General features: G+C 43.1%; 1 protein-coding gene and 1 long non-coding RNA gene across 18 annotated transcripts in view; one reads left to right on the top strand and one right to left on the bottom strand.

Annotated features, from left to right (window-relative positions):
- LOC126948108 (uncharacterized) overlaps positions 1–27,952 on the top strand; it is a 119,075-nt gene that overhangs the window by 44,445 nt on the left and 46,678 nt on the right. The gene's annotated exons all lie outside the window — the stretch shown is intronic.
- THRB (thyroid hormone receptor beta) overlaps positions 883–27,952 on the bottom strand; it is a 371,482-nt gene continuing 344,412 nt past the window's right edge. For all 17 annotated transcript variants that reach the window (XM_050779475.1, XM_050779478.1, XM_050779473.1 and 14 more), the window contains 4 exons: positions 26,731–26,936; positions 16,198–16,344; positions 10,398–10,656; positions 883–5,785 (listed from right to left, as the gene is read on the bottom strand). In XM_050779475.1, coding sequence (XP_050635432.1) covers positions 5,544–5,785; positions 10,398–10,656; positions 16,198–16,344; positions 26,731–26,936 — 854 coding nt within the window. In that variant the 3' untranslated portion in view covers positions 883–5,543. The remainder of the gene's footprint in view (positions 5,786–10,397; positions 10,657–16,197; positions 16,345–26,730; positions 26,937–27,952) is intronic.

The raw sequence follows: 27,952 nt of genomic DNA, 5'->3' as shown, positions 1-27,952 counted from the left end.
ACTTAGAATTTTCTTTGAGGAATCATCTTGCCTCAACTCTCAGTCCATAGTTTAGATGAGGCTGACTGTTCTTCTTTCCCCTCACCCAGTTCCAGGATTCCTGAGGATAAGGTTGATTATGCATCTGTCTTCCTCACCACAGTGATTGGCTCAGGAATGGGCACATGACTCAAACTGGGCCAATGAGAATTAGGCCAGAATTTTCATTAGCATTGTTGGAGAAAAGAAATTCTCTTTTCACTATATTTGGAGCTGTAAAGCTAATCCTGGAACTATTGGAGGCCACCATAAGGTGAAAGACCTTGTGAATGTTAAGTCTACATGAATGACAAGATACAGAAAGGAGCTTCCTGAGAATACTGAGTAAATGCACCCAGATCCAGCCATGTCTGAAGCTTTTGTCTGCAAATACCCTTGATTTCCCAGATATTAAAGTCAATAATTAGCTTTATGCTTAAGCCAGTTTGAGTTAGCTTTTTGTTACTTGTCATAGAAAGAATCTCAATTAACATGTGTTCAGGGCAACTGAGATTGACAGTTGGCAGCTGATGTTAATATAATTCCATGAGTAATATTCCTGAATAATTTGAGATGAGAAGATGAATGTTGTCCTTGAGCTGCAAAACTTTACTTCTCTCCTTCCCTCATCTTTGTGGCCCCTTCCAAAGAGGTACCCCCCCATCAGCATTTTATTTAGTTTCTTCTCTCCCTTCATACTTTCTTCTCAAGTAAATTTGCTTATTCTAATAGATGTCTGTTTATGAAATGAATGTCCTTACATCCTTGTTTCCCTCTTTTGGCAGCAGCTGAAATGAGAAGTGAAGGCAACTCTTTGCCTATGTAGAAAATAATAATATTTAAAGAAAGAGACAGGAAAGTATATCTGTTATAAGCTTTTTCTTTTTTAGAATTTAAGCTTATGAGTTTATCTACGCCCACTATATTCATAATTACAGTTTTATATCTGCATACAAAAGCTATGTAAAAATCCATTTTTCCCAAATATACAAATTTTTTTTGGATAGTTTAAAACATTTTGATCACAGATTTCAACAGAGTTTTAGGCTGAAAAAAATATCACCATCTAGCAATATCACTTAACACTGTTTGCAAAACACAAATCTTCCAATGACTAAATCTTTTTCTATTCTGTAGTATTTTTCTGATTCTCAGGGCATGAAAACATTATGGGGGAAAAAAAAAAAGGATTTTCTATGAGGAAAGCATGGAGAACCAATTTGGCTCTACGGTCAAATGAAAAATGCCAAGTTAATAAGGGAGAACCAAAAGAAAGAAGTGGCATAATGTCACATCAGCTCATTCATGCCCTGATAATTTCTGTATCAACAAAACATATGTAAAGTGTCTTCTTTTGTCTTACATTGTGCTCCATAATTTACATGAGTATTATCTGCATCCTGAGGAGGACAGATTTATATTTGATTGTCTTGTGCATAGGGCGGGTCAGCTTTAACTGTGCAACAGAAAGCCACAAACAGCGTTTTACCTGCACAATATTGCTCTTGAAGGCGGCATTAATTAATGTGGAAACATACTATAAATGCACACTTTTCGCATTTGCAAACATTTATACAGCACAGTAAAAATTCTGTGATAAGGCCAAACCTTTTTTCCCCCAGTCTGTTTTTCTTTTTTTTTTTTTTTGAGTGTGTTTTTAACGCATTTTTTTTTTTTTAAAGATTAAAGTAAAATGTCTCAATTGTAAAAAATACACACCGGGCAAATCCTTACCTGGATAATAAATATCTACATCACAGTACAATAAAATTTCTTCTCTATAAAATTTAAATATGGATTATAGTCTATCACTATCAAAAGAAACACTATGCTAATATTTCCATATTATTAAAATAACAGGAAAAATTACGAGCTTATTTTAGAACCTGATGCCATAGCCGTTGGAAAGGGCACAGAGATTCAAACGTCGATCATCACTCTCCATTTGAAGAGGAACTGTGGCTTGGGTATTCACTTAAATTCAGTTCATGAAAAAGGTTTAGCCTTACAAATGCTGGCTACATTTCAAAAACCGTAAGACTGATTTCATAATTTATGACTCATGCAGCAAAAGGTCAATATGACACGAATAGGTTAGAGTTCCATAGAATAAAAAGGGATCACCGACAATGACATGCTTCGAGGGTGCTCAGCGGTTCCTTGGAGGCTGAGTCTGTGGGGGGCTTAGTGTCGAGGAGGGGCCAGGGCTTGTACCCCTGTTCAGGGAGGAGCAACAAGAACGGCGTTGCTGGTACAGAGCAAAGGCCTGGCAGTCCACCCCAGGCCTGCACTGCACACTGAAGAGCTGTCGCCCGGGGCACAGGTGAGGGGGCTTCGCTGGGCTGAGGCATCAACACGTCAAGCGCGTCATTGAGGACCGAGGCTCTAGAAAAAGCTCTGAGGCGGCACGTGGTGTTTTGAGCAGAATCATAAAGAAGAAAACATCTTACTTTTTTCATTGTTTCTGGAAATACTGCACGTCTAAATTGAACAGCAAAGTACACTTGAGGGTCACACACGCACACGCACGCGCACACGCTCACACGCACGCACACACACCCCACACCGCTCATCCCTAAAAGGGAAGTGATTTATAAATCTGAATCCCAGCATAATGGGTGTGTTCTCCTCTACTGAGACGTCTCCCTGCCGAGGGGGTGGGAGCGCAGGTGTGAAGGGTGTCTCCGTCAGGTCCACACTGGATTTGCAAGTCTGGACAATAGATGAAAAAATGTTTAGAAAAATCTAGAGCAAATCCCTCACAAATGAGTTTTATGAGATGGAGTCTTGAGATGCACTAAGTACCTCTGTCAGCTTCAGAAGGAAGGAGTTTAGTTTCAGAGTCATTATCTTTTGAGTCCTATGGCCTTTCCTTTCAACCTGAAGTGGGCTAAGGCTTGTCCTACTCCACATGAAGTATTCAGCCTTCAACAAGATTTCCAGACCAGCACTTTGCCTATTGAAGGCAATCATTTAAGGTGCCAAGGATCAAGTGTTCCTTTACTTGGGCTGGCTGGATGGCTGTTATATGCTATACCATTTGGCCAATTCTCGATCATGGTTAGTCCCCAAAGCATTCTGATTCAGCTTGAGATCAGGCTCTGAACTTATATTCAAATCTGGGTGTCCGATGTACTGAGGACCCTGTCAAACAAAATGAGGAACCCTTCCCCAGAAGGCCTGATGCTGCAGGACCCTGCCTGCTTGCCTTCCTCTCATTCCCTTTGGAAAGAAAGCTTGCCCCAGACAGCAGAGCTTCTCAGGGTTACCCTGGAGCACAGAGGTGGCTAAGTGTTTGTCTTCCAAAGCGTGGCTCCTCAAGGAGTCAAGAGAGGAAGCTGAAATATTAGCAGAGCAAGCACTTAAGGAGCCTGGCCAGAGACTGCCTAGACAAAACCAAACCCCAAAACGATCTGTCTGTAGATAAAGCAGGTAATCTGCCAATGACCTTCGTGCTTATAATTGTCAATCTTTTCACTTACTTCCTTTCTTTGGGTAACAAGTTCCATAGCAATGTTCTTGTTTCCTTTTTCCCAGAAGCCAGTACAATTGCTTTCATGCATTGAACATTTAATTCCCTGCTCCCAGATAATTTCCAATCACACTTGGAATTTTCAGTGCTGTTCCTCTTCTTTTTCCAAGGACTCTAAATGATTGACTAGTATTGTGTCAAATTATTATTTCAAGTCAATACCAAATTTATGTTCCTTAACTGTTAAGTGGGCCATACTTCTTGTCTAATAAAGTTAGGAATTTAAGTGTTAAAAAAAAATCAGAGGAACCAGATTTTTTCCCCTTGAAATGCGTACAATATTAAGGGCAGGAAGGGTTTTAGAGAGCATGACTTATTCACCAGGTGAGAAAACCAAGACCTAGAATTACAAATCTACCAGCTGACAGAGCACGCCGTAGAACTCAGGCACCCAGACTTCTGGGCCAGTTATGCTCCACCAAACTTAAAGCATCTACTTGGTTTTCACAGTGACTTTCCTTCCTTTGTTTTTAGGTAAATCTCACTGATATGGCTTATTTTCCCCAATATTTCCAGGATAAGGCAGTAAAAGGTAGGCAAAGGAATACTTTATATCTACTATGCCAGTGGAGAATGAGATACATTCAATTGCATGGGTACATTCTATGCCCATTTTCTGACACTGAAGAGATGAAGTGTCACTGTTTGTTTTCTGGGCACAAGCTATTCTAGCATGGGCCATTGGGAAGGCAGGTTGGGCAGGAAAGGTAAGTGTGCACATGGTCTGCAGGTGTTTTCTATTGAGTATCTGTCAGGGTGTGCTATAAGAGGGACAGGAGGGTCAGTAGCAGGGCCAGTCTCTGTTTAGAGATAGTCAAGCTATGCAGTGCCTCAGAGTCAGAGGGAAAAAGGGGACTAGGAGACATTTGTCAACGAGGGAAGGAGCTTGAGGATCTAACCAGAAGGAAGCATCCCCCAGCCATCAGGACACGAAGGGGCCCTCAGAACACTGCATTTCCTTCCACTCAGAATGTAGCTGCACTAATCTCTCCTCAGAATTTCTCTGGAAGAAGACTGAAATTTTAGCGTATCTTTCCTTGATTAGAATATTTGATCCATAGAGAAATCTGTTGTCAGCTCAGCAAAGATACAACCTGGATAAAGAAGTTTGGGAGCTTGGGAGATGACAGATCAGATGCCACAGAAAAGGGGTGCCACCCTGTGAATAGGTTTGATTTCTGTAAGTGTTCTCTGAGCCTAAATGGGAAAGAAGCCTTCCTACTGTGAGGTAATACTATGAATTTTTGGAAACCATAGAATCACTGACATTGGTGAAGATTTCTAATTTCTCTGGGCTCACTGAAAAAAATTATTTTCCTTGTTGGCCTCAATCAGTCAATATCTGTACATCCTTGAGTCACACCCTTGTATAACTGGAATTAAATCTAATAAGGGTATAAAAATGATATTGGAAGGACAACTGATTTTTTAGGACACAAATATTCCTGTGCATTCCAAGTTACGCTCCTAGGAGACGATAAAGAGCGCTGGAAACAGCATGCTCTTGAACAGATGCAAATTTGTTCAAGTCTTTCCCTAAAAGGCTGAAAGCCACATCTAACTAAACGTGGTCTGTACTCTGCTAACTTCAGCCCTGCACACATCAGGATTGGGTGGAGGTGGTCGTATTATCTTGGTTTTAAGGCTTCTTTAGTGTCCTGCAGCGCCATTTTGCTGACTCGAGTCTCGGACTGGGGATGGGTGGGAGCTGGTGATGCTTGGTGCTGGTGAGTTAATGATTGTCCCCCACCCCACCTCCACAACCGTAAAACCTTCAGAGCATTCACATCAAAGGACCGGAGAACGAAATGCAATAGTTTCAAGTACCCGCATTCAAGGGGCAATTTCATCCATGTCTATGCCAAGGACTACTTCCCTTTTCCCTCCCAAATAATCCCTCCTGACACAAAAAAACAAACAAAAAAGAGCTAGGCAATGGAATGAAATGACACCCAGTAGTGCTGTAGGAATTATGAGAATGAATCCAGTCAGTCTAATCCTCGAACACTTCCAAGAACAAAGGGGGGAAGAGTTCCGTGGGGCATTCCACCTTCATGTGCAGGAAGCGGCTGGCATGGCAGGCTCCTATCATCCGCAGGTCTGTCACCTTCATCAGGAGTTTTGGCCAAAAGTGTGTCACGTGGTGTTTTCGGTAATTGATATAGTGTTCAAAGGCCAGCAGGAAACTATCTTGGTACTTTTCTATTCTCTCAACACAGGCGAGCCCCGGGCGATCTGCGGGGAAGAGACAAGATGGACATTGATTCAGAGATGGAAGAGGGAAGGTTTGCTTTGTCCAATTCCAGGCCTTTAGTGGGAGGCGGGCAGATCTAGGGTCTTCCCTCTTAGCCATAAGCAGGGATGCAGCGTGAACTCTGGTGCTCCAGGGACCAGGTACCAGGGGAGTGGCATCATTTCTATGAAGAGAGGCAGTACTTTGTTCAGATAAATATCTCTGTTTAGATCACCTTCTTGGGTGTGAAAGGTGATGCCCCCTCCTAGGGTATAGGAGGAGAAGGCTGACAGCTGAAATATTCTGCAAGATGAGGGGAACAATTTTGAATTTTCACTGGCTGCCTGGGAGAGGGGAGAGGACTAGCATGGACATGCATAGAAAGGGGAGATATATGAAGGGACTGGGGACATTGCAGCAGGCCTGAGGCCAAAGGAGGAATGCGGAATAGTAAGACATTTCCTTGAGGACCAAGAAACACCATGTTTAACTTTGTGTTGTCTTCCAGGCTGCAATGAACTGGCCTTTCCCTTTCCTTATGCCTTTAGTAAAAGTGCTACCATAGCAGCCTTGTTTTACACATGATTTTGGAATTGAAATGAAAAGAAAAGGGGAGGGGAGCTGTGCCAGAGTCACCCCATGCAGAGAAGAGAACAGCTACAGTGGGAGCTGGAGTGAGAGGACACCGGGACCCTGGAAAGCCCAGGAAATCTTCCCAAGTCCTGCATAGACTACTGGGCTTCCCACAGTATGTGGCAGAGGCTCAAGTCAGTTTCCAAAAGTGATAAACAAAGGGGTGACACAAGGAGGCTGGACAACTGGGGAATAGCTGGGCTGCAGACACTTGGGTGACAAAAATAATCTATAAACCTGGATGAATTCCTCAAATAGCTCCAGGAGTCCCAACAGGCCCCTGCTCAGTTCTCTTCAATTCAAATGAATTCACACTTCAAAGGTCCAATTCTGGAGGTGTTTGTATCAGTAGGAATCTAAACAGGGTTCTGCTTCATTGGAAAGGAAGAATCAGGGCTAATGTCTCAATTCACCCTTCTGAGTCTAAACAAACTAACAAACCATACGGGCTTTTGGAATCCCCTATTTAGCTCAAATGGAAATTTGTACATTTTTATCTTGTGTTTTCCTTCATATTTGATGAAGCTGCTCTGTGGATTTGCTGGTTCTCCCTCTCTCCCTCTCCCCTATCTTCTCTCTTTCTTTGAGTGTGCAAGAATTTTCCACAGGATCCTTTAATTTTTAATCCAGATAGAAGATCAACATATTATTGCTTCGGATGTATTGTTTCAAAGGGAAAATACAATGTGGGTTTTGTGGCTAATGCCACAAAAGAGATAAAGATGAGATGGTCACATAAGTGACATAACGAGTACGAATTGACATTTTGATGATGCTTGAATCACACTGAACAGGTTTATGAAGAGAGAAACATTTTAAAGACTGAAGACCATTTTAACTCCTTAAGACAAAAGTTCTCAAAGGAATGTCTTTCAGATCATTTTCATTTTTTCTTTTTGCACTGCAGGACCAAGGAACTTAGAAGTAGTGGCTCTTGGAAAAGTCTTTGAAGAAAAAGTCTAAGATATTGTGTAACTGAAATGGCACACAAAACAGGGGGCTTAGAACGTCAGGCTGCAGAGGAATTGGAGACTTGGGGCTCCGACAGGCAGCTATCATTTGCCAAATGCACAGTGTCTTGTAATATTTTCCTGGTCCTGGCAGTATTAATGAAGAGGGTCCACATCACTAGGGAGGGTGGGTTGTGAAAAGTTATTAAGTTGTCCTGTAGCTGTCAGGCAGTGTCAGCCTCACAACGTGAGAGAACTGGGAAGAATCATTCACTTTGGTGTTTGATAGCGTCTGGCATCACATTCAGTTTTTGCCATCTCCACCTACTTCTCCCTTTATCTACCTTACTAAGATGATTTGCTTAATAATCTGTGAAACTGACCCACTAAAAAGGAAACATCTTATTATTCAGTAATAAAAATCCATTTGACGTACATAAGAAGATAACCACAAAAATGGATGCATGGCAAAAGCCTTTGTTACTCTGGAGCTGAAGGTTCTGCTGCACATTGCTCCTGAGATCCACTCTCTCTTTGTTAAAAAGGAAGGTTAGTAAGTGTTAGAGAGGTGTTAAAGGCAGACTAGCACCACACTGAGTCTCTCTCCTTCCCTTATTTGGAAGGAGATATAACCAGGAAGAGAAAACTGTCAAAGAAATAGCTTTCTCATGGTGTGATTCAACATTATTTAAAACTGTCTTTGTACCTCTAAAATCTCAGCTAAAAAAATTACCATGAGTCCCTCCAGAAATATAATTCCTGTGTATGTAGCTTAATTTCTTCATTTTAAAGGTCACTGAAGCCCGGAGAAGCTAGGGGTCACCCAAAGTCACACAGGGAGTGTGTGAAGAGAAGCTTGGATAAGCTATACATTTTATTTCTCCGAGAATAATTCTCCGAACGACTGTGGGCCCCATTTCTTGCTGGTTGTCGCTGGAGACCACCCTCAGCCCTAGATGCTGTCTACAGCTCCTTTCAGGGGAACTTTCCCCACGTGGTGGTTTACCTCACGAAGCTGGCACCGAGAGTCCCTAGAGCAAGTCTGCCAGCAAGAGGGAATCTTAGATTATGTCATGTAATCACATGGGGGTGACGTCAAATTTGCCATATTCTCTTGGTTAGAATCAAGGCACGGGTCCTGCACACACTGAAGGACAGGAGATTATCCAGGGTGTGAACACTAGGAGGTGGGGAGTGTGGGGGGTTGGTCTGGAGTCTGTGTGCCACAGTGTACACGGGAGTTCATGATGCTCTTCTATCTACTTACCCTTGAAATTTTCCATAATAAAAGGAATTATTTCTTTTTGAAAAGTCTTCCATATCTAAATTGCCTATAGTAAATACATTTCTAGGTCAGCTTTAAAAAAAGAATTCTAGGCCAGGCGTGGTGGCTCATGCCTATAATCCCAGCACTTTGGGAGGCTGAGGTGAGAAGATCATTTGAGCCCAGGAGTTCAAGACCAGCCTGGGCAACATAGTGAGACCCGTCTCTCTCTACAAAACAACAAACAATTAGCCAGGCGTGGTGGTGTGTGCCTGGAGAGGCTGAGGCAGAAGTCTGCGATTAGCTGTGTTTACACCACTGCACTCCAGCCTGGGCAATAGAGCAAGACCGTGTCTCAGGTTTAAAAAAAAAATCTGGCCGGGCGCGGTGGCTCAAGCCTGTAATCCCAGCACTTTGGGAGGCTGAGACGGGCGGATCACGAGTTCAGGAGATCGAGACCATCCTGGCTAACACGGTGAAACCCCGTCTCTACTAAAATACAAAAAAAACTAGCCGGGCGCGGTGGTGGGCGCCTGTACTCCCAGCTACTCGGGAGGCTGAGGCAGGAGAATGGCGTGAACCCGGGAGGCGGAGCTTGCAGTGAGCTGAGATCCGGCCACTGCACTCCAGCCTGGGCAACAGAACTAGACTCCGTCTCAAAAAAAAAAAAAAAAAAAATCCTACTGAGTTAACCAGGAAGCAGCGACTCTACAAAGGATTCTCGATGTATATTTTACCCACATATTCAGCCATTTATCCAATAAGCATTTCTTGAATTCTACTGAACATTGGCCTAGGTGCTGGATGTACAATTAGACACATTTATGTCCTCAAAAAAAAAAAAGTCCACAGGGACTTACGTGGACAAGTGAAGCAGGTAGTTACAGTGCAGAGTGACAAGTGGCAAAGCACAGCAACACTTGGGTGCCCTGAAAATGCAGAGGACTCTGAAACCACTTCTATTTAAAACTATCCTCTCTGAAAGGGTTTGATGTGTAGTGGCTTACACACGGCTGCCCATTCTGTGCTCTCCTCCCACCTACAGGGGGACTGTTGAGTCCTGGCTGGCACTCAGACTTGTTTTGGCCAATCCAATGTGGATGAAGTGATGCTGTGTGATTTGAGACTGGGCCTCGTGGGATCTGCAGCTTCTGCTTTCGTGTGCTTGGGACTCTTTCTCTTGGAAATCAACAGCTAAGTAAGAAGTCTACCCTGCAGGAGGAAAGGCCGCATAGAGGGAGGCCTGAACCAGTGTTTGATGTCCCAGCTGAACTCCAGCCATCCTGGATGTTTAAGCCACTACATTTTGGGTTGGTGTGCTATTTAGCAGTAGATAACTGAAACTTCAGTTGTAGCTAAGCCATGAACAAATTCTAGCTTGCATCCATGGTTTCCACACACAGAACTTAACACATAATCGTGTGGTCACTCACATCCATATCTGGCATACCCCAAACCAGAAGGAGGCAGGTTTGGCCAAAGACTATGAAGAGGGCTGCAGAGTATCCACCAAAGGTGGATCACTTCATAGAGTCTTTAAGATGGCTCCTTTGGCTTCTTTCTATCCTGGGACACTGCAAAAAGCATCAGACATCTGACACCCCCCCCTTTAAGTTCCCAGTCCAGTGGCAAGCCTTCAATTTCTCACTGAAGAAGAGTGAGCTATGTTCTGAAGCTAAAGGGGGACTGAAAACTCAAGTGATTGGAATTAGCACTAGACAAGCAAAAGCTCTTTGGATGCCCACGAACGAGTCTAGGCATACTCACCTGAAGACATCAGCAGGACGGCCTGAAGGAGGGCTACTTCAGTGTCATCCAGGTTGAAAGAAGACAGAGACATGCCCAGGTCAAAGATGGCGTCCGACACCACCCCAAGACCCCCATTTTTCAGCTGGCCCCGTGTCACTGCCATTTCCCCATTCAAGGTTAAAGTCTCACTTTCTGGGTCATAGCGCACAGCAGCGCGAAGGGACATGATCTCCATGCAGCAGCCTTTGAGGAGGATGATCTGGTCTTCACATGGCAGCTGAAAAGAACCAGCTCATGTCAGCAAAGAACAAATGGAAAAATGCCAGTCAGGAACAACATACAGTATCTCAAAAGCAATAGGAATAACCTTGTGACGAACATTTGTCCTGCCTTGTTTGAGCCCATGGTTTTCCCTTCCCTACTTGGCTGCAGGCTTTCAACAACCATTTTTCATACTCAAAGTTGGCTGTAATCTGCACCAACTTTAACGTCAGGAGTTTGCATTGCTTTTATGACAGATCCAGTTCTCCAAACGCTATTACAGTCACGTGGGAAACTGTGCTGATAGCCCCTCAGTTTGGGGGTTTGTATTATAACTTCAACTGATGACTGTTGAGAGCAGGGTTTATGTGAAACTCTCCATTTTTGTTTGTTTGTTTTTTTGTCTTGTAGCTTGAATAGGTAACAGCTTACCCTACTGTTTAGCTGGCAACTGGGCTTCCTTTTGGTTTTTGAAGCACATTTGCTCTCGGAGCCTCTTGGCACAAAACTAGAGGGTTGTTGGCAGAGATACATGTTGCCCATGAGGCCCTGAGATACAAGCTTCATCTAAAGTCACCCAGGGACTTAAAGGCAGAGGGGAGAGCAGAATTCAGTCCTCCTGGCTCCCAAGGTTGTGTTCTTCTCAGCACCTTAGATACAGGATTGCTCAACACACTGGGTCTTTCTGCCACTGTTGCAATCTGCTTTTAAGCTCATTTGGTTACCCTGTTAATTAGGATTTGTGAGAATGTGGCAACATTAATAAAAAAAAATACCTTTGCTCATAGGCAACATAATAAAAACCAGAATCTTATTTTCTGGAAGGGGAGACTGTTTAATTAAATGCCATTATCAAAGTAGTTGGAAGGCTATTAGTAAATGGGTGTGTTTGATGAACTGGGCATCATGCCCAGATTTCCATGCATCACCTCATTTAATCTTCACAGCAGTACAATGAGGTAAATATTCGAATTCCATATTACTTACAGATGTGGAAATCTAGGCACTGAGAGGGTAACAAGCTGGGTGTGGGGGTGGGTGGTCACATGAATGTTTCATGGGTGAGGCTAGGATTTGAAACTGGAACTGTCAGAATCCAATGCCAAGAGAAGAAGGAAACATAACTCTTTTTACCATGGATATGACTGAGTTTCCATAAACAACAAAGATGTGAGTAACACCTAATATCTATCTCTTCATTAGAGCAGTTACAGATTCCTTTTGGGAAATGCTCTTGGCAATACTCGACCAGTCCAATTTAGGTTATTATATAAAAGTAATACAACTGAATTATATCTAAAATACTGGGCATTTTATATTTTTCACTAGCTCAGCCTAGTCACTTTACCAGTTAATTTCAAACTCCTTGGCTTTTTCTTCAGAATAAGTCATTACATATTTGATCTGGAATCCATACATATGAATTCTCTCCTTCCACTTGTTTTTTATAAAGCACTGTGATTTGCTTTTGTCTAGGTGCTGTTTGTTAAACACAGATTGCTGGCCCCAACCCCTGAGTTTCTGCATTTCCCCCAAGTTCCCAGGTAATGCTTATGTTGCTGGTTCACAGATCCCACTCTTGAGAACGACTAGCATAGAACAGCAACAAGAAGTTACTAATCAGATCAAACCATTTATTTTTAAAATGTGTCACAAAGTATGCAAACTTGGGCAGGCCCCACCTTTGAAACCAATTCTGATTATAGATGAAGTAGAGATTTTCCTTTCCAAATTTCTAGTTTAAATACCAACTGTTGAAGATTAGTTCAAATTTAAATAAAAGCTGAATAAGTATTTGCAAAGGATCACCAATGGTTTAAAAACTGGGCCAGATGCCTTTTCCTTTAAGAGGGATTTGTAGGATCCTGGTGAGATTTGTTTCAACACGTGGGCAAATAATCTCTTAGACACCTGCCAAAATGCTTTCATTGTGAGAACACTCAACAAGGGCCTGACAGGCAGAGATGCAGGGATACTCCCACAGGTTCTTCCTGCCTCCTTAGGAGAGCATCACTCAGGTTGACTGGCAAAGACGACAGGGCCCTGCACTCTAGGAGTGATTTTGCATGTTGTTTTGGCAGCTCTGCCAGCAATGATTTTAGATCTTGTGAAGCCCCTGGTGTCATGCCAGTCTTGTTTGGTGGGTTGGCATGGATCTTAGAAGAACAATTATCATGAACACAGTTTGAATAGCAGATGTGATAAACTGCCTCTGGCAAGAGACCCCTGGCTCTCAAGACCACCTGAGATCTCCAGCCCACTCTACAGGTAGCTCACGAACCTATACAGTTAATTCCTCTCTTTTGGGTTTCCAAGAGAGTATCAAAGGCTAAAGGTCATCAGGAGGCCTCAAAGACAGAGGGCGCATGCATCTCTGCTGTAAAGGTGCTCCCACCATCCCACCGCCATCGTCTTTTGTAATCGGCAGACCACACGATATCAGGGTAGAAGGAGAGATGGAATCAAAAATGCAACAGGCTTGGACTTTTAGGGAAACTTGGATAGATCAGCTTGCCACAACCTGTGCTTGAAAAGTTCCGTGTTGACCCCTCACCCTTGCACAGACGAAAGCGCACAGTGTGTTTGCTCCTGGTGGTGGAGACGGCTGCTGCTTCTGTTTTCTTCCTTCAACTGAAATATATCTTCAGTGGTTTACATGAGCTTTACATTAAAAAAAAAGAAAAATCTCTGGGGGGGGGGGCATTCAAAGGGCACCATGTGACTGGCAGGCTGGCTGGAGCTGTAGAGGTGACAGACTCAGTAGAGTTCCTCCTCAGACCCAAAAACTGGGGGCAAAGGGACACAGCCAGATAGAGGACCAAGAGAGGTCCAGGAAAACACAACCATCCCCACAAACAAAACAGAAAGATGACAGCCAGAACTGGCAGGAGTGAGGGGAAACAAGCCCGTCGGTGCGGATGTGAGAGTGCACGTACTTTCTCTTTCGAGGACAATTTGGCAGCACATATCAAAAGCCTGTGTATCTTGGTCCTTAAATTCCATGTCCAGGCTTTACCCTTCAGACATAGTCAGTGATGTGAGCAGGATATAGTTGCCAGAAAATTCACATTAGCATATTTTTATTAGTGAAAAATTGGAAATGAACTATAGATCCAGTAAAAACAGATAACACAATTTATGGCAGATGTATTCTTTGGAATACTATGTGGTCATTGAAAATCATTTTGTGAAAACATATGTAAATGCTATGTCCTCCCATTGAGGGTAAAAAGTTAGTTCAGTGACAGGTGCTGGTAACGATCTGTTTCTTTATCTTGGTGCCGATCATGTGGGTGGGTTCAGTTTGTAAAAATTTATTGAGCTGCACTCTTATGACATATATACATTCCTTAATAAGAAGTTAAAAATAATTTCATACACAGTACATTGTGGTATACATTAAATATATTTTATACTTCATATATATGTATGTATGTGTATGTCTGTATGTACACACATAAATATTTGAAGAAAGACTAAAATAGGTGCCAAAATCTTGTAGGGTTACCATAAACCATTACCTTTATTATGTTGTATAAATAAACCTTCAATGAATATGTATAATTTTTGTAATATCCTCTAAAATGTTAATAGATGTCTACTTTTAAAAAGTGTCAAAGGCATGGGCAGCTCCATGGCCAACACAGAGATATAAGTCAAAGTCCCTTCCTCAGTACCTACTGACTTCTTTAGGTGTGGGGTCTGAGTCATTGCTACTGCAAGGTTGTGGGTACTAGCATATCGGGTACCCTGGTGCTATAGCTGAATGTCTGTATCCCTTCAAAATCCATATATTGCAACCTAATCCCCATTGTGATGGTATTGAAGGCGGGGTCTTTGGGAGGTGATGAGGTCATGAGAGTGAGGCCTTCATGAATGGGATTTGTGCCTTGTAAAAGAGATCCCAAATAGCTCCTTTGTCCTGTCCATCATGAAGGGGACACAATGAGAAGACAGCTGTCTATGAATCAGGAAGCAGGCCCTCACCAGACAATCTGCTGGTACCTTGATCTTGAACATCCCAGCCTCCAGAACTGTAAGACATACATTTCTATTGTTTTTAAGCCACCCAGTCTATGGTATTCTGTTGTAGTGGCCTGAACTAAGACACCTGGCCCCTACCACAGTGAAGCTGGGGCTAAGAGGGTGGCAAACGTGCTCTCTCAGCTAGGTCTATGGGCAAGATGTCTGTTTCCCGAAGCCCACTTCCCTGTCCTTCTGGGTATGGCTTCTGTGGAGGCTCAGAAATCGGCAGTGAGAAGTGTCCCCATAATGTCTGAGGTCTCTGTGTCCCTCTGATTCTAGCTGGGCTCCCATTATTGCAGACTCAAAGACACAGGAGAGCTGGAAGCCAAGGCAGCAGGGAGTCATTCCAGGTGTGGAAACTTAGCTTCTTTTTAGGTGAGACCAGGATCACTTATCACTCAGCCCGCTTACCTAAGGGGCTCACAGCTGCCCGTGCCCCTCTCTATTTGGTATCTTTCTGGTCCCCATTGAAGGTATACAGAGCAATAGACAAGCACCTTATGAAATTTGTTTTTAAAGTTCTCCAGAAAACATAACCCCATTTGATTAAAAACTAAACAAAACAAAAGGAAGGTTAGAGGCAGGATGGAAATGTAACAGATAAAATAAAAGCAGTATTAGCAGCTAAACTTTATGGAATACTTATTATAACCCAGGCACTGTCTAATCTCTTTACAAATATATTATCCCACTTAAAAACCCTTTCAACAGCTCTAAGAGGTAGACACTATTGTAATCCCCATTTTAAAGATGAGATAAGTGAAGTTTGAAGATATTGGATAACTTGTTTAGGATTCTTGCCCATGTAGCTGACTGTAGAGACTGTGGCATCTGCCACCACATGGCAGGCCTGATAAAGTTCAGGTGTCCCAAAGGGAAAGTCGATGAACTCTGGTGGGACAGCTCTACAGGGTGCCCGGAAGATGGGACAAGCAAGAGTAAGCTTATAGGAAAAGAGGAAAGATTTGTGGGGATATTATTAAGAGCCTGGTTCTGTGAGGGGCATTTAACTTATTCTTGAGGATTAAGAAATGACCACGCAGTCATCTCACTGGGATATGCAATGGGAAGAATACAGACCTAGATTCCAACCATGAGGTCACATTTGTATAACTTAATCTCTTTGATCTTGATTGCCCCCTCCGAAAATGGGGTTAATACAAGCGACCCTGCAAATCTGTTAGAAGGATTAGATTTAATGTAGGCAAACCCGAGTACCTGACTGTGGTAACTAGGACATCGTAGGTGCTGAATAAATGGAGTCTATTGCTATCATTATTTCTCAATGCCTGGAATCAGGGGGATGAATAGGATCTTGATGGGCCTTACACGGACAAGCTAATGAATGATGACTAAATACAGAAAGTGGGGAATACAATGAAATAGAATGCATTTTCATTTTGTACTGACGTTGCTTTCATATGATTAAGTCCCTACTAATTAACATTAAATTGTAAATAATACCCTGTATTCCTGGAAACTGGTGAAACCATAATTAAAAATAATGCAGAAGGAAAAACAACATCCTCACCTCACAAAACATAGGCAACTTTTTGGCAAAATCCACCACTCTGGTAATTGCTGGTGTGATGATTTTTGTAAAATGGCTGAAGGCTTCCAAGTCAACCTTTCCACCTTCTGGGGCATTGACTATTGGTGCTTGTCCAATGTCTTCTGGCTAAGGAGGAGAAAAAAGAAAGATTTAAATGAAGAAGTTGAAGGGAGCTTTGTTTATCATAGTTCTTATGTGGCAGAAAATCTCTTCTGAACTGATATCCTGTACAGTTTCCAGTTTTCATATCATTTATTAACAAACTGTACAGTTTACACATCACTTATTTCTTTGAGTAAAGATACATGTCTTGGCCATTGCTTTAATAGGCCCCCAGTGACAATGTTTACAGGACTGTTGCTACAAAGAGTGAGCGAGCAAGAGAGAGAGAGAGATAAGAGAAAGGACAGGAATTTGGGTCCTGCTTCTGAATGCACAAAGGGTGTATACTTAGGTAAGGTGACATAAATTCCAGGGGCTCTGGGATGGCATATTCAGAGTACTGTACATGCTGGTGTGTGTGTAGGGGGGAGGTGGGCACACTGTGGGCAGTGATAGAGCAGAGCGATGGGTGGGCCCTAGCAAACAGTGAAATGTGGATTCTTGCTTCTGACCCACCTGGGGCTTGAAGTTCCCCTCTGCCCTACGCACTCCAGTTTGAGGTGGTCTCAGCTGAGGGTTGAGGGGGAAGATTGCTAGGCTGTCTACAGGCAACTTGGCAAACCTTAGGGCAGAGTGGCGAATTTACTAGTATTTAATGTCCCTAGGGCAGTTCTCTGCTGTTTATTTGCTCAAGAACAATCCATGGCCTTGCTGCTCAAAGTGTAGTGCGGCAGCCTGGGTGTCACTGGGGGGCTTCTTCTCAGGCCCCTCCCCAGACCAGGTGGTACAGAATCAGCATTTTAGCAAGACCTCCAGGTGACTTATGTGTTTCCCAGTGTTCACAGTAGCCATCTAACTCGTAAGTTTCTCATTCAGTGACCTCCCTGATGCGATCTGTGTCCATGTGTCTCCTGCTGTCACCCAGTGCTTCCTTCGGGAAGAGTCTGCTCCACTTCTCCTCCTTGTCTTTGTGATGATCATAACCACCATTTATTTGTGGCCTACAAGTGAGCCAGCCGCTTCGCACACTACCCTGTCTCAAGTAGTCCTCATTCAAATCCTGATTTGCAGGTGAGCAAACCAGGGATCAGAAAGGTTAAGAGCAAGCTGCTGAGGCCAGGCCTGCGATCTGGGTGACCCCGACTCCACACAGCAGTCTCCCCAGAGCTCCACACTTCCTCACCCCTACTGCAAGGCTTTTACTCCCTGTGGACCTTTTGACACTAATGAACAGAATCTCTACTCCTCTGAACACCCTCCTTGCCAGCCTCTCCAGCTTCTCCCAGGAAGATGTGAATGTGACCAACGAGATCACAGACTCAAGACCTATCCAGTGGTGATGGCCACCTTTGCCTAGAGCCACAGTGAATAGATAGGAACAAGGCCAGTTCTCTTTTCTGCACCCAGGGGCTTGGAGATGGGGGTGGGGAAGGGGGATGGGAATAAGGAACTGACACTGTGAGTGAGCTGAGCAAAATCGAATTCCTCCCTTGCAGAGCAGTGAGGACATTGCCAGTGGTGAGACTAGCCTAACATAGTGGCCCCCAAACTTCACTGTGCATCAGTCTCACTTGATTTCTGGGCTCCAACCCCAGTGTATCTGATTCAGCAGGTCAGGGATGGAGCCTGGGAATCTGCATTTCTAACAAGTTCCCAGGACGTGCTGATGAAGCTGCTCTGGGCCCACTCTTTGAGAACCACTGAGTTAGCAGTAACCAAGTTCAGCTTAGAGTAATCCAGGTCCCTTGCTTCCTCCCACATATCTCCCATTACTGTTCACATCCCATTTTTAGCAGAAGGAAAAGCAAAAGATGATTTTTTTTACTCTTTTACTCTCCTTGCTGCCAGAGCACCGGGGTCAACAGGAGCAGCCCAGGAGTCATGGTTACAGCCTCAGGGGAAGGTTTTACAAACGTATTATTAATACAGAACAAATGCTGGCAGCATTTAACTTTTTATTGATCATCCAGCAGTGTCTTCTGTTTATTTTTGACTTTATTTTATTTTTGTGTGTGTGTTGCTGGCAGTGAGTGGATGAAACCTGGTTTCTGTCATGTTTCATAATGATTGACACTGTTTTGGGGCAACTGTTGGCATAGCAAGCCCATGGAAGGCTACTGTTCAGCTGGCTCTCTGGGTGCCGACAGAATTGATGAAATAATCACGTGTACAGCCTCCTTCTCCTTCCCTCTTTCTCACCTAGATTGAGCTAAAGGAAAAGGTATCTCTGTTCCTCCTTTGGGTAATGCTGCTCCCCGCAGCCTTCAGACATCCCTGCTCTTCTTTATAATTTCTTCTCATTCCTGAAACTGAGGCTCATCTCACTGACCTTGTCTACTTGACAAGTCTTTTATGAAGATCAACTGATAAAAGGAATGTGGGCACACATTCAAAAATGTAGAGTTTTATATACATATATATATATATAAATGGTATATAAATATATATTAATTACATATATCATATAATTATATATATGTAGGATGAACTTTTTAAAATAAAAATAAAATTAAAAAGTGTAATAACGTCATTTTGGCCTGGTTGAATCTAAACATTGCTCAGTGAATACTGATAGAGCTAACCTGATGTATTCAAATGGCACTCAGTGTCCTTTGAAATGCTGGTGGGTTAATATTGATGTTAATTTTTTCATTCAATTTGTGGGTGTGTAGGTTATTTGAATTCCACTTGTGACATGTGTAAAGATTTGAAAAAAAGGAGAGAAAGTATGCAAGGAAATATGGCAATTTTAAGTAAAACTAAACCCCCAAATGTAACAAGCTCACAAGTTTTCTGATGAAAATACATATCAAGGTAGAATAAAAAATTTACTTCTAAGCCTCTGGCTATTTAATGGACTATAAAATTGCTAGATGTAAAACTATGAACAAAGTAAAACCCTTCAAATTTTATCATTAAGATTTTTTTCCATAATGGATCTTAGATACCAGAGGAACAAACAAGAATCTATCTATCTGTCTGTATATATCCACGAATTGACCCAAGTTAACATCAGGTTAATCAAGGTTGAGCAGTGAAACCCTGTTTGTTACTTCCCTGAAGATTTTTCACCTATAATAAAGATACATAATTTTCTAAAATATTTGGAAGATGTTAAAAATAGAGTATAAATATTTGACATTAGTTGAACCTATTAGATATCTTATTACAGCTAATAGCCTTGTAAACTACTATATGAAATACATTTGCTCATATACACATATGTATTTATGTGCTCAAGATCAAGCTCCAGTACTGATAAATCTCTAGCTTGCTTGTAGATTCACCACTGCAGACCTGTGGGGAAAGCCTGCTTTTTGCCTCTGTGGATCCAACTGCCTTAGCTAGCTCATGGTGGTATTTTCAACTGTCATTCTGATATCCTCTCTTTGCCCTAAATGGACCTCCTGAGCTAGCCCAGCTGTCTTCTCTATGTCTCCCCTACAACTTGCCTTACATTTTCCCATTTCACTGCTGCCTTCTCTCCAGACTTTTGCTTTCTCCAAAGCCCCTACTTCTGTCTCTCATCTTTGTCTTTTCCAAATCCTATTTTCTCTTCAAGACCCAACTCAAGTTCTAGCTTCCCCTAGATGTCTTCCCAGGTGACCTCAGCTTGAAATGATGTTTACCTCATTTGAACACACATGGTGGCCCATGGCTATGAGTCATATGGTATTTAGGCATTTATTACTATCACTTTTTATTATAGTTATATAAATCTATCACACCAAAGATATGAACTTAAGGGGGTAGAGAATAAATCTTACTTGTCTTTGCCTACCGTGTACAAGGCATTAGGCCAAGTTGTGGAGGATAGAATGCTTATTGGTTGAGTGAGTGAATGAATGTATACTTATACCAGTATTTATTGAGCAGGTACTATGGGCCAGGCCTAGTTTTAGATGCTGAGGTTACAGCAATGAACAGTGTATCCTCAAGGAACTTGTATTGTGATGCGGGGACATAGACAATAAATAAGAAACATGTATTCATGGAAGAATTTGTGATAAGTCTGGAGGTAACATGATAATATATGGGGAGGCAGGAGAAAGGAAGGTCAGCCAAGGCACCTCTGAGAAGCAATGTGTGGACTTTGACTTGAGGAATGTCAAGAAGGTAGCCTTCCTTAGGGCCAGAGGAAGAACACTTAAGGCAGAGAGGAAAGCCAGTGCAAAGTCCCAAAGCCAGAAAGGAGGCCCATGTGGTTAGAGCCCAGTGATGGCATGAAATGAGGAAGCGGAGGTAGGCAGGGGGACCCGTGATGCTAGGCATTGTAGAACATAGAAAGGAGATGGGCTTATTCTAAATGCAATGGGGCATCTACTGAAGGGCTGTAAACAGGGCATAGACATGACACAATGGTTACTGCATGGAGAAGATATGTGAGGAGCCAAAGGAAAAAACAGGCAGGCAACAGCTGTGGTTTGCGCAGGCTGAAGTGCACTATGGGGATGGCAGTAGAGATGGAGAGGCCTAGAGAATTCCAGTTGTATATTGGCAGCTGAAAACAGGGGCCAAAAGTGGACTGGCCGTGGGGTAAGGAATCCAGAATGACTTCTTGGGGTAGTGGTGGTGGAGGGTGTAAAAGGAGAGATTCGGGTGTGTGTTCAGGGGTGACCTCAGCCCTTGCTCAGCATGGGTGAGGCTGGTATTATACAAATCATGACCAACTGGCTTTCTGCTTTGACTATTTCATTGGTATTGTTCAAGGTGAGCAGGAAATGCTGCCAGCTGACCTCTTTGCTGAGTCCTTGGCTCTGAGCCAGGGACTTCTTGGCTTGAAAAGGTAACTCTCTGGCACATGCAGAATGGAGTGGGGCCAGATGGGACTCTCACTTCTGCACTTGTTCATAGGGTGTCTTCTTGTGCCTTTGCCAGGCTAGGCAGGAAGACCTGGGCAGATAAGAATTCAAGGTCCTTGGGCCATGGGATATGACTACAGCCTCACTCTTTTCCTGGGATGAGCAGGAATAAGATGGTGGCAGTGCAGAGTGTGGTGGTGGTAAGGATGGTGCATGTAGTAACTACTTATGTAGTTGCTAACGATATGCCAGGCAGCGTTAAGCCACTTGTATCTATTGCTTTATGCCATTCAGCAAGGGCATAAGGCATCTGAGCCTTAGAGAGGTGAAATAACCTGCCCAAAGTCAAACTTTTTTTTTTTTTTTTTTTTGAGACGGAGTCTCGCTCTGTCGCCCAGGCTGGAGTGCAGTGGCCGGATCTCAGCTCACTGCAAGCTCCACCTCCCGGGTTTACGCCATTCTCCTGCCTCAGCCTCCCAAGTAGCTGGGACTACAGGCGCCCGCCACCTCACCCGGCTAGTTTTTTGTATTTTTTAGTAGAGACGGGGTTTCACCGTGTTAGCCAGGATGGTCTCGATCTCCTGACCTTGTGATCCGCCCGTCTCGGCCTCCCAAAGTGCTGGGATTACAGGCTTGAGCCACCGCGCCCGGCCTCCAAAGTCAAGCTTAAAAAAGCAACAGAGGCAAGTATGGAACCTGGGCTGTCTGGTTCTAATCCCCATTCATGTAACTACTAGATTATCTTGCCTTCTTCTGATGTTATTCTAATAACTTGGAGTGATAGATGCCTTCCTGACATGATTGCACGTGTCCTATGAGCTATACACACAGACCACATACGGTCTCATCACTCACCCTATCTGACCCTTCTGCTTATGCCCCTTGTCTGAAGCTACCCCCGTTGAGTGTGTGAAATCAGACAGTATCTCTGCCAGGGAAAAAGTAGGAAAGGTCTCCTCTGATCCTAAAGGTCACATTTTATACTTGGGTAGACATTCCCCCAAAGCTACTACTTTGCATGAACATTAAGGGAGCAGAATAATGATACGATGTCAGCAGACAATAACAAATGATGTCAGTAGACAAGATTATTGCTGTCAGGGGCTGCTACTGGAGGTCTAGAAGCGAGCTACCCTTGGTGGAGTGACCTGCTTTCCCTTGTTTGGCATCAGATGCTGCTTGTTCTCTTCTCAGCCCGCTTCTGCTTTTCATCCTCGCTGTCATCACACATGAATTGTTGGTGGTGAAATTAGGCATTTCTGTAGCCTCACAGATTTGAGTAGATTGGAGAAAACTAGAAAATTATATGATTTAAATGCTTTTGGGAGAAGCTTTAAAGATTGGCTTTAGATTTATTATGAAAATCTTAATGGCTTTTGCAAAAGTTCCTCATTTGCCAAAGACCCTAATTTTCTCAGACCCAAATATAGATTTAAAATCCAGATCAAATCACTGTCTCTGTTTCTTTTTCTTTTTTTTTTTTTTTTTTTTTTTTTTTGAGACAGGGTTTTACTCTGTTGTCCAGTCTGGAGTGGAGATTTTTGGCATAATCATAGCTCACTGTAGCCTTGACCTCCTGGGCTTAAGTGATCCACCCACCTCAGCGTCCTGAGTAGTGGGGAACCACAGGTGAGCATCACCAAGTCTGGCTACATTTGTTTATTTTTTGTAGAGATGGGGTCTTGCTATGTTTCCCAGGCTGGTCTCACACTCCTGGGCTCAAGCAATCCACCCACCTCGGCCTCCCAAAATGCTGGGATTGCAGGCATGAGCCACTGCGCCCAGCCCTGTCTCTATTTCTGACTTGAGTGCTGGCCTTAGAGTGAAAATGAGTCCTGGTCTTAGACAAAAAACGATGTCAGTAGTTCCTCTGAGGGAAGAAGGTACGTACCCATTCCAGATAAATGAATACTTTCAGCTTTAATGATGACATGTAATCCCATATGACATATTTTTATACTATCGTTAACATGATAGGCCTCCTCAAATTTTTTTGGAACAAAATGGGACATCAACACATAAAAAATAAATAACATGTGGCAGTGTTGCAAGCACAGGAAAAGGGGTATTAGCATATAGAGGAGGCAAATCCTAATGTGCAAAAGCCTGTTTGCCACACGATACCTTCCAGTACATGAATACCATTTAGCAAAGCTGCCTTTAGGTAAAGATTCTTAATGTCTTTGCAGGACTAATTCACTACTCAAAAGAGTGAAGTTTTCGTCCTGAGCATAAATACTCAGTTGGAGTCACTTTTCTGCAAGGGGTATGTGTAAATATGTAAACTGGCTAAGACACAGGGCTTAACTGTACTATCTCCAAGGATGAGTGACTGGAACTGTATGTTCAGTTCAGCAAATATTTATTGAGTTCTGTTCTGGTTATTTATTGCTGTATAACAAACTACCCCCAAACTTTGTGGTTTAAAACAACAATTTTAAATTTTCTTTCAGAGTTCTGGGGATTGATGGGCACAGCTAGGGGGCCCTCATACGGCTGCCGTTAAATGGCAGTGGAGGCTGGTGTTATGTGAAGGCTTCTTTACTCACATTTCTGGTTCCTGGGCTGCTTGGGAGTCTCTCCTTCCGTGTGGCCTTTTCACATGGCTAGCTTGGGATTTCACTGCCTGCTGGTCTCAGAGTAGTTGGACATTTATTATGTTTTTCTTCTTCTTCTTCTTCTTTTTAAATATATAGCCAACTGCTATGAGGGACCAGGTGGTTTCCCTCCCCCAGGATACCCAAGTGGAAGCTGCAAGGCTTCTTATCACCCAACCTTAGAAGTAACGTAAGTATCACTTCTGCTGAAATGCACTGTTTAAAGGCATCACATAGCAGCCTAGATTCAAGGGGAGAGGGGAACAGACTCTACCTCTCTCGGGGACAGAATGGGCTGTGTATACAGGGGGAAGAAAGAATTTGATGGCAGCCATCTTGGAGAAAAGCTACCACAAGTTTCCATCACACACAGCATAGATACTCAAGTGTGGAGGCTGAATGGAACACTGTCCTCCTGTGAGGAGATGCAGGGGTTATCCCAGGCACAGAGGGGGATAGGGTGACAGAAATGAAGTTCGTTGTAGAGACAGACAGGACAGTGGAGGAGTTCTGATCTCTCCCAATAACCCTCTAGAGAAAAATGGCTTGGAGAAGCAGTTATTTACATCTGCATCAAGAGGGACAATTTCTTGAGCAGATGAAAGATCTGCAAAAGATACATTTCGTGTCAGCCCTCCAAGGAGAAGAAAACTCTCTTGCACATGGGTAATCTCATGGTTCTGACAGAAACCTAATGGCAAATCATTCTATGCCATAGATTCTTTCCATAGATGGTTAGGCTGGTGAACTGTTAGGGGCCTTTAAGTGAACAGTGCAGACCTCAAGCCTGGTTCTAATAACTAGATATTGTGCTGCCTTTGCTGAAGATACCACACAGCATGAAGATATTTGATTATATTTTGCTTTATAGAGGCGGTTCTCTGCTTCCAGACATAGCACGTCACCTCCCCAGAGATGCTTCTTCTGACCACCATGTTCAGAGAAATTAAGTCTCTCCCCACTTCCAGTTCACAAACTCTTTGTCCCATCACACTGTTTATTGCCCTCATTGCACTTACCACTACCTGCATTTATTTTATTTACCTCTTATTGTCTGTCTTCCACTAGAGGAATGTGGCTGACTTATTTAGTTCCTGGCACACAGTATCCACTCAATAAACGTTTCTTAAATAAAAGAACAAACCTTTAAAGTCTGGAAAGAAACACCTTATGACTACTTAAACAAGTTTAGTTGGACTAGTGTCCTTTCTCTGTGGGGAGTAAAGACAATAAAAGTATAAAATTCCCAGGAGAAGTCCAGGATGAACTTCAAATCTTCTACCTTACTTGGAATTCAGCTTGGTCACTACTTGAAATCAGGAGACAATGCCAGGCCTGGAAGTGGTTTCTACAATGTCCATTTATGGGTGACACATTTGGGGAAAGGATAGATTTAAGTTTGCAATGAGGTAGGACTCTGTCTTGCTATGCCCCAAGTGTATTGCGTTAGAATTGGTCTATCAATCCAGAATTAGTGCTTTTGAATTTTCTGGTAGATATATCAGGGTGGGGGTGACGATGCAAGATCAAGGCACTGAGAAGCTGCTCCTCCAAAACGCTGGCATCTTTCAGAGGTTTTTTGGGTTTGTTCAGGTGCCAAGAGTGCATAGGGTAGTGGGTAGAGGCATAGATCCTGGAGTTGGCTGCATCCATCACCACTATTCACTAGTTGTGGGAGCTCAGGCAAGCTTCCTCAACTTCTCTGCCTTAGTTCTCTCTTCTGTAAAATGAGGATGTTAACCACATCTACCTACAGGATTGGCATAGGAAGTTAATGAATGTAAAGCACTTAGAATAGTACCTGGCATATGGTAAAGGCCATCTAGGTATTTGCTAACACTGCTGTTAATGAAAGCCATCAACAAAGTGCTGGCACTGTTGTTTCATTACCATGAAAATAATTGTGTCAGTACAGGTAAATTATGCATAAGCTTTTTCTTTCCAAAACTTCCTTTAAGGTTGTTGTTATGTTGTTTTAAGAAAAAGATCCACTATCTCATTGTAATGTTAATGTTGAAGTACAAGGATAATTATACCACTGTATCTTCTTGTTCAGATGGGGAAGTACTCTAACGTGCCCTAGGGATACATATGAAACCACAGAATATCTGTTGTCAGGCAGGTACTTAAAAAGGGTTTTACATCATAAGCTAAGAGCAAAGTCAGTCTCAGATGGTCCAGCACTAGTGAGGCAGGTACTGTTTCTAATGAGGTGGGTGGAGAACCTGGACTTGGAACCAGAAGACGGAGTTGGCTTTGGTGCCTGGCTTTTAGCAGTGTGATCTTGGGCAAGCGGCTTAAGGCCTCGGGCTTGGTTTGTACGTCTGTAAAATGGGGATAGTAATTCCAGCTTACTTCAAAGCACTGTGAAGTCCAAATGAGAAATGAATGGGAAGAACTTTCACAACAGGTAATTTTTATAAGAATATTAAACACCAATATTGCAAGGGTCTGGAAGGTCTTTTATCTCTACACACTCACGCCCACCAACCCCTATCCCTACTCCCTCATTCCCATTGCCCTTCTTGACTCAAGCTCATTTAATTTAAGCTAAAAATTTTGACTTCTGTTGACATAAAAATATACTAGCGGTCTAGAGGCTATTCTAAAGGGAATATTTGGGATTGAGTTTAGGGACTAAATATGCATATACTGGGTATCTGAGGAAAGAAATGGGTGTACAAAGTAAAAGATGGCAGACAAAACATTTTACTAATTAGTTGGTCCAGGAGTGGTCTTTCTAACAGTAAAAGCAAACTGATATAATGTGGCCTAAGAAACTGTTTTAGAATTCAGCAAATCACGGACTAGATGGTAGGAATGGACTTTATACTCATACAGACCTAGACTCAAATCCTAGCTTTGCAAGTTACTCAACCTCTCAGAGCTACAGTTTTCCTATCAGTAAAATGAGGCAATAACACCAGTATCCCAAGGTGATGAGGACCGAACAAATTGAGGTAGAAAACGCTGGCGTATAACTGAAACTGATCTGTGCAAGGAAGCCTTACCAGGAATTTCCGTTTTTGCTTCCAGTGGCTGCCTTGGGCGTTGGTCGCCACGTGGGCTTCGGTGACAGTTTTGATGAGCTCCCATTCCTCGTCTGTGGGCTCTGGCTTGTGCCCGATGGATTTCTGCAGCTCTTCCCGCCGTCTCTTCTCCCGGTTCTCCTCTATCAGCTTCCTCTTGGCCAGCCTCTTGCTGTCATCCAGCACCACTGGGAGCGGGAGAAAGATGAGACAAGGCACACAGATGGTCCCAAGACACACAGCAAGCTGCACTTCCTGGAGCCTCAGGGGTGGGACCACTGATGCACAGATGGCTCAGTGGGTCCTTTGGGGTGGGTCACACTGGGACATTTTCTCTCCTCACTAGCAAACTGCCATTGACTAGTCTTGTCCAACATGGTCTCTAGAGCCAAACTCCCCATGACCGGCCAGCTTTTCAAAACAAAGTCCCCAGAGAACCTAGACACTACGCACTCCAACTCCACAGAAGGTGGTTCTAAAACAGAGTGAAGCAGAGAGAGGTAAAATCCATACTACCCACAAGATCACAGAGAAATCTCTCTAGCCAGTCATCTGAATTCACTGTCTGGGTTTCTGTCCTCCCTGCTTCCCCTAAAATGGTTCTTAGTAAGGAGAACTTCAGGTTAAAGAAAAGTTATGGGAAGAAAAAAAGAAATGTTATGGAGCAGTAAGTGGGAGGCTCATGATCCCCCCCCTTTTTTTTTTTTAGAGGAAAAAGGACCCTAACTCTTCATGGCTCCCTTAAGGGCTAATTGGAATGTGGCTGGGCCTCACCTGGGCCTCAGGGCACTCACTGTGCATTATTCTCTATCTGGTCCACCCTCAAAGGTGGCTAAAGAGCCCAGGCTTTGGAATCTAGAAAGACTTGGATTTGAATTCTGATATGATCACATTCTAGCTGTGTGACCTCTGGCAAGTTCCTAAGGTTCTCTGAGCTTTCGTTTCTTCCTATACAAAATGGGCTCAATAATGCCCACTTCACAGAGTATATTCAATGTGATAATGCATTATAAGTGCTCAGTAAATGCAGTCCTGACTTCTATCATTTGGGTGAAAGGAAAATCAGAAGGGCAGGTAACAAGAAACCTATATTTCTATGGTTAATTTCCAAAAACAAAACCGTTTCACTAGATTTGGTAACTATCAATGGAATGGAAAGACTCAGGTTTTACATTGCAGAGTCACAGTATTTTAGAACTGGAAG

The sequence above is a fragment of the Macaca thibetana genome, chromosome 2, assembly GCF_024542745.1.
Source record: "Macaca thibetana thibetana isolate TM-01 chromosome 2, ASM2454274v1, whole genome shotgun sequence".
Classification (NCBI taxonomy): domain Eukaryota; kingdom Metazoa; phylum Chordata; class Mammalia; order Primates; family Cercopithecidae; genus Macaca; species Macaca thibetana.
The sequence above is the reverse complement of the archived record's forward strand: the minus strand, read 5'-3'. Positions and strand labels throughout refer to the sequence as shown.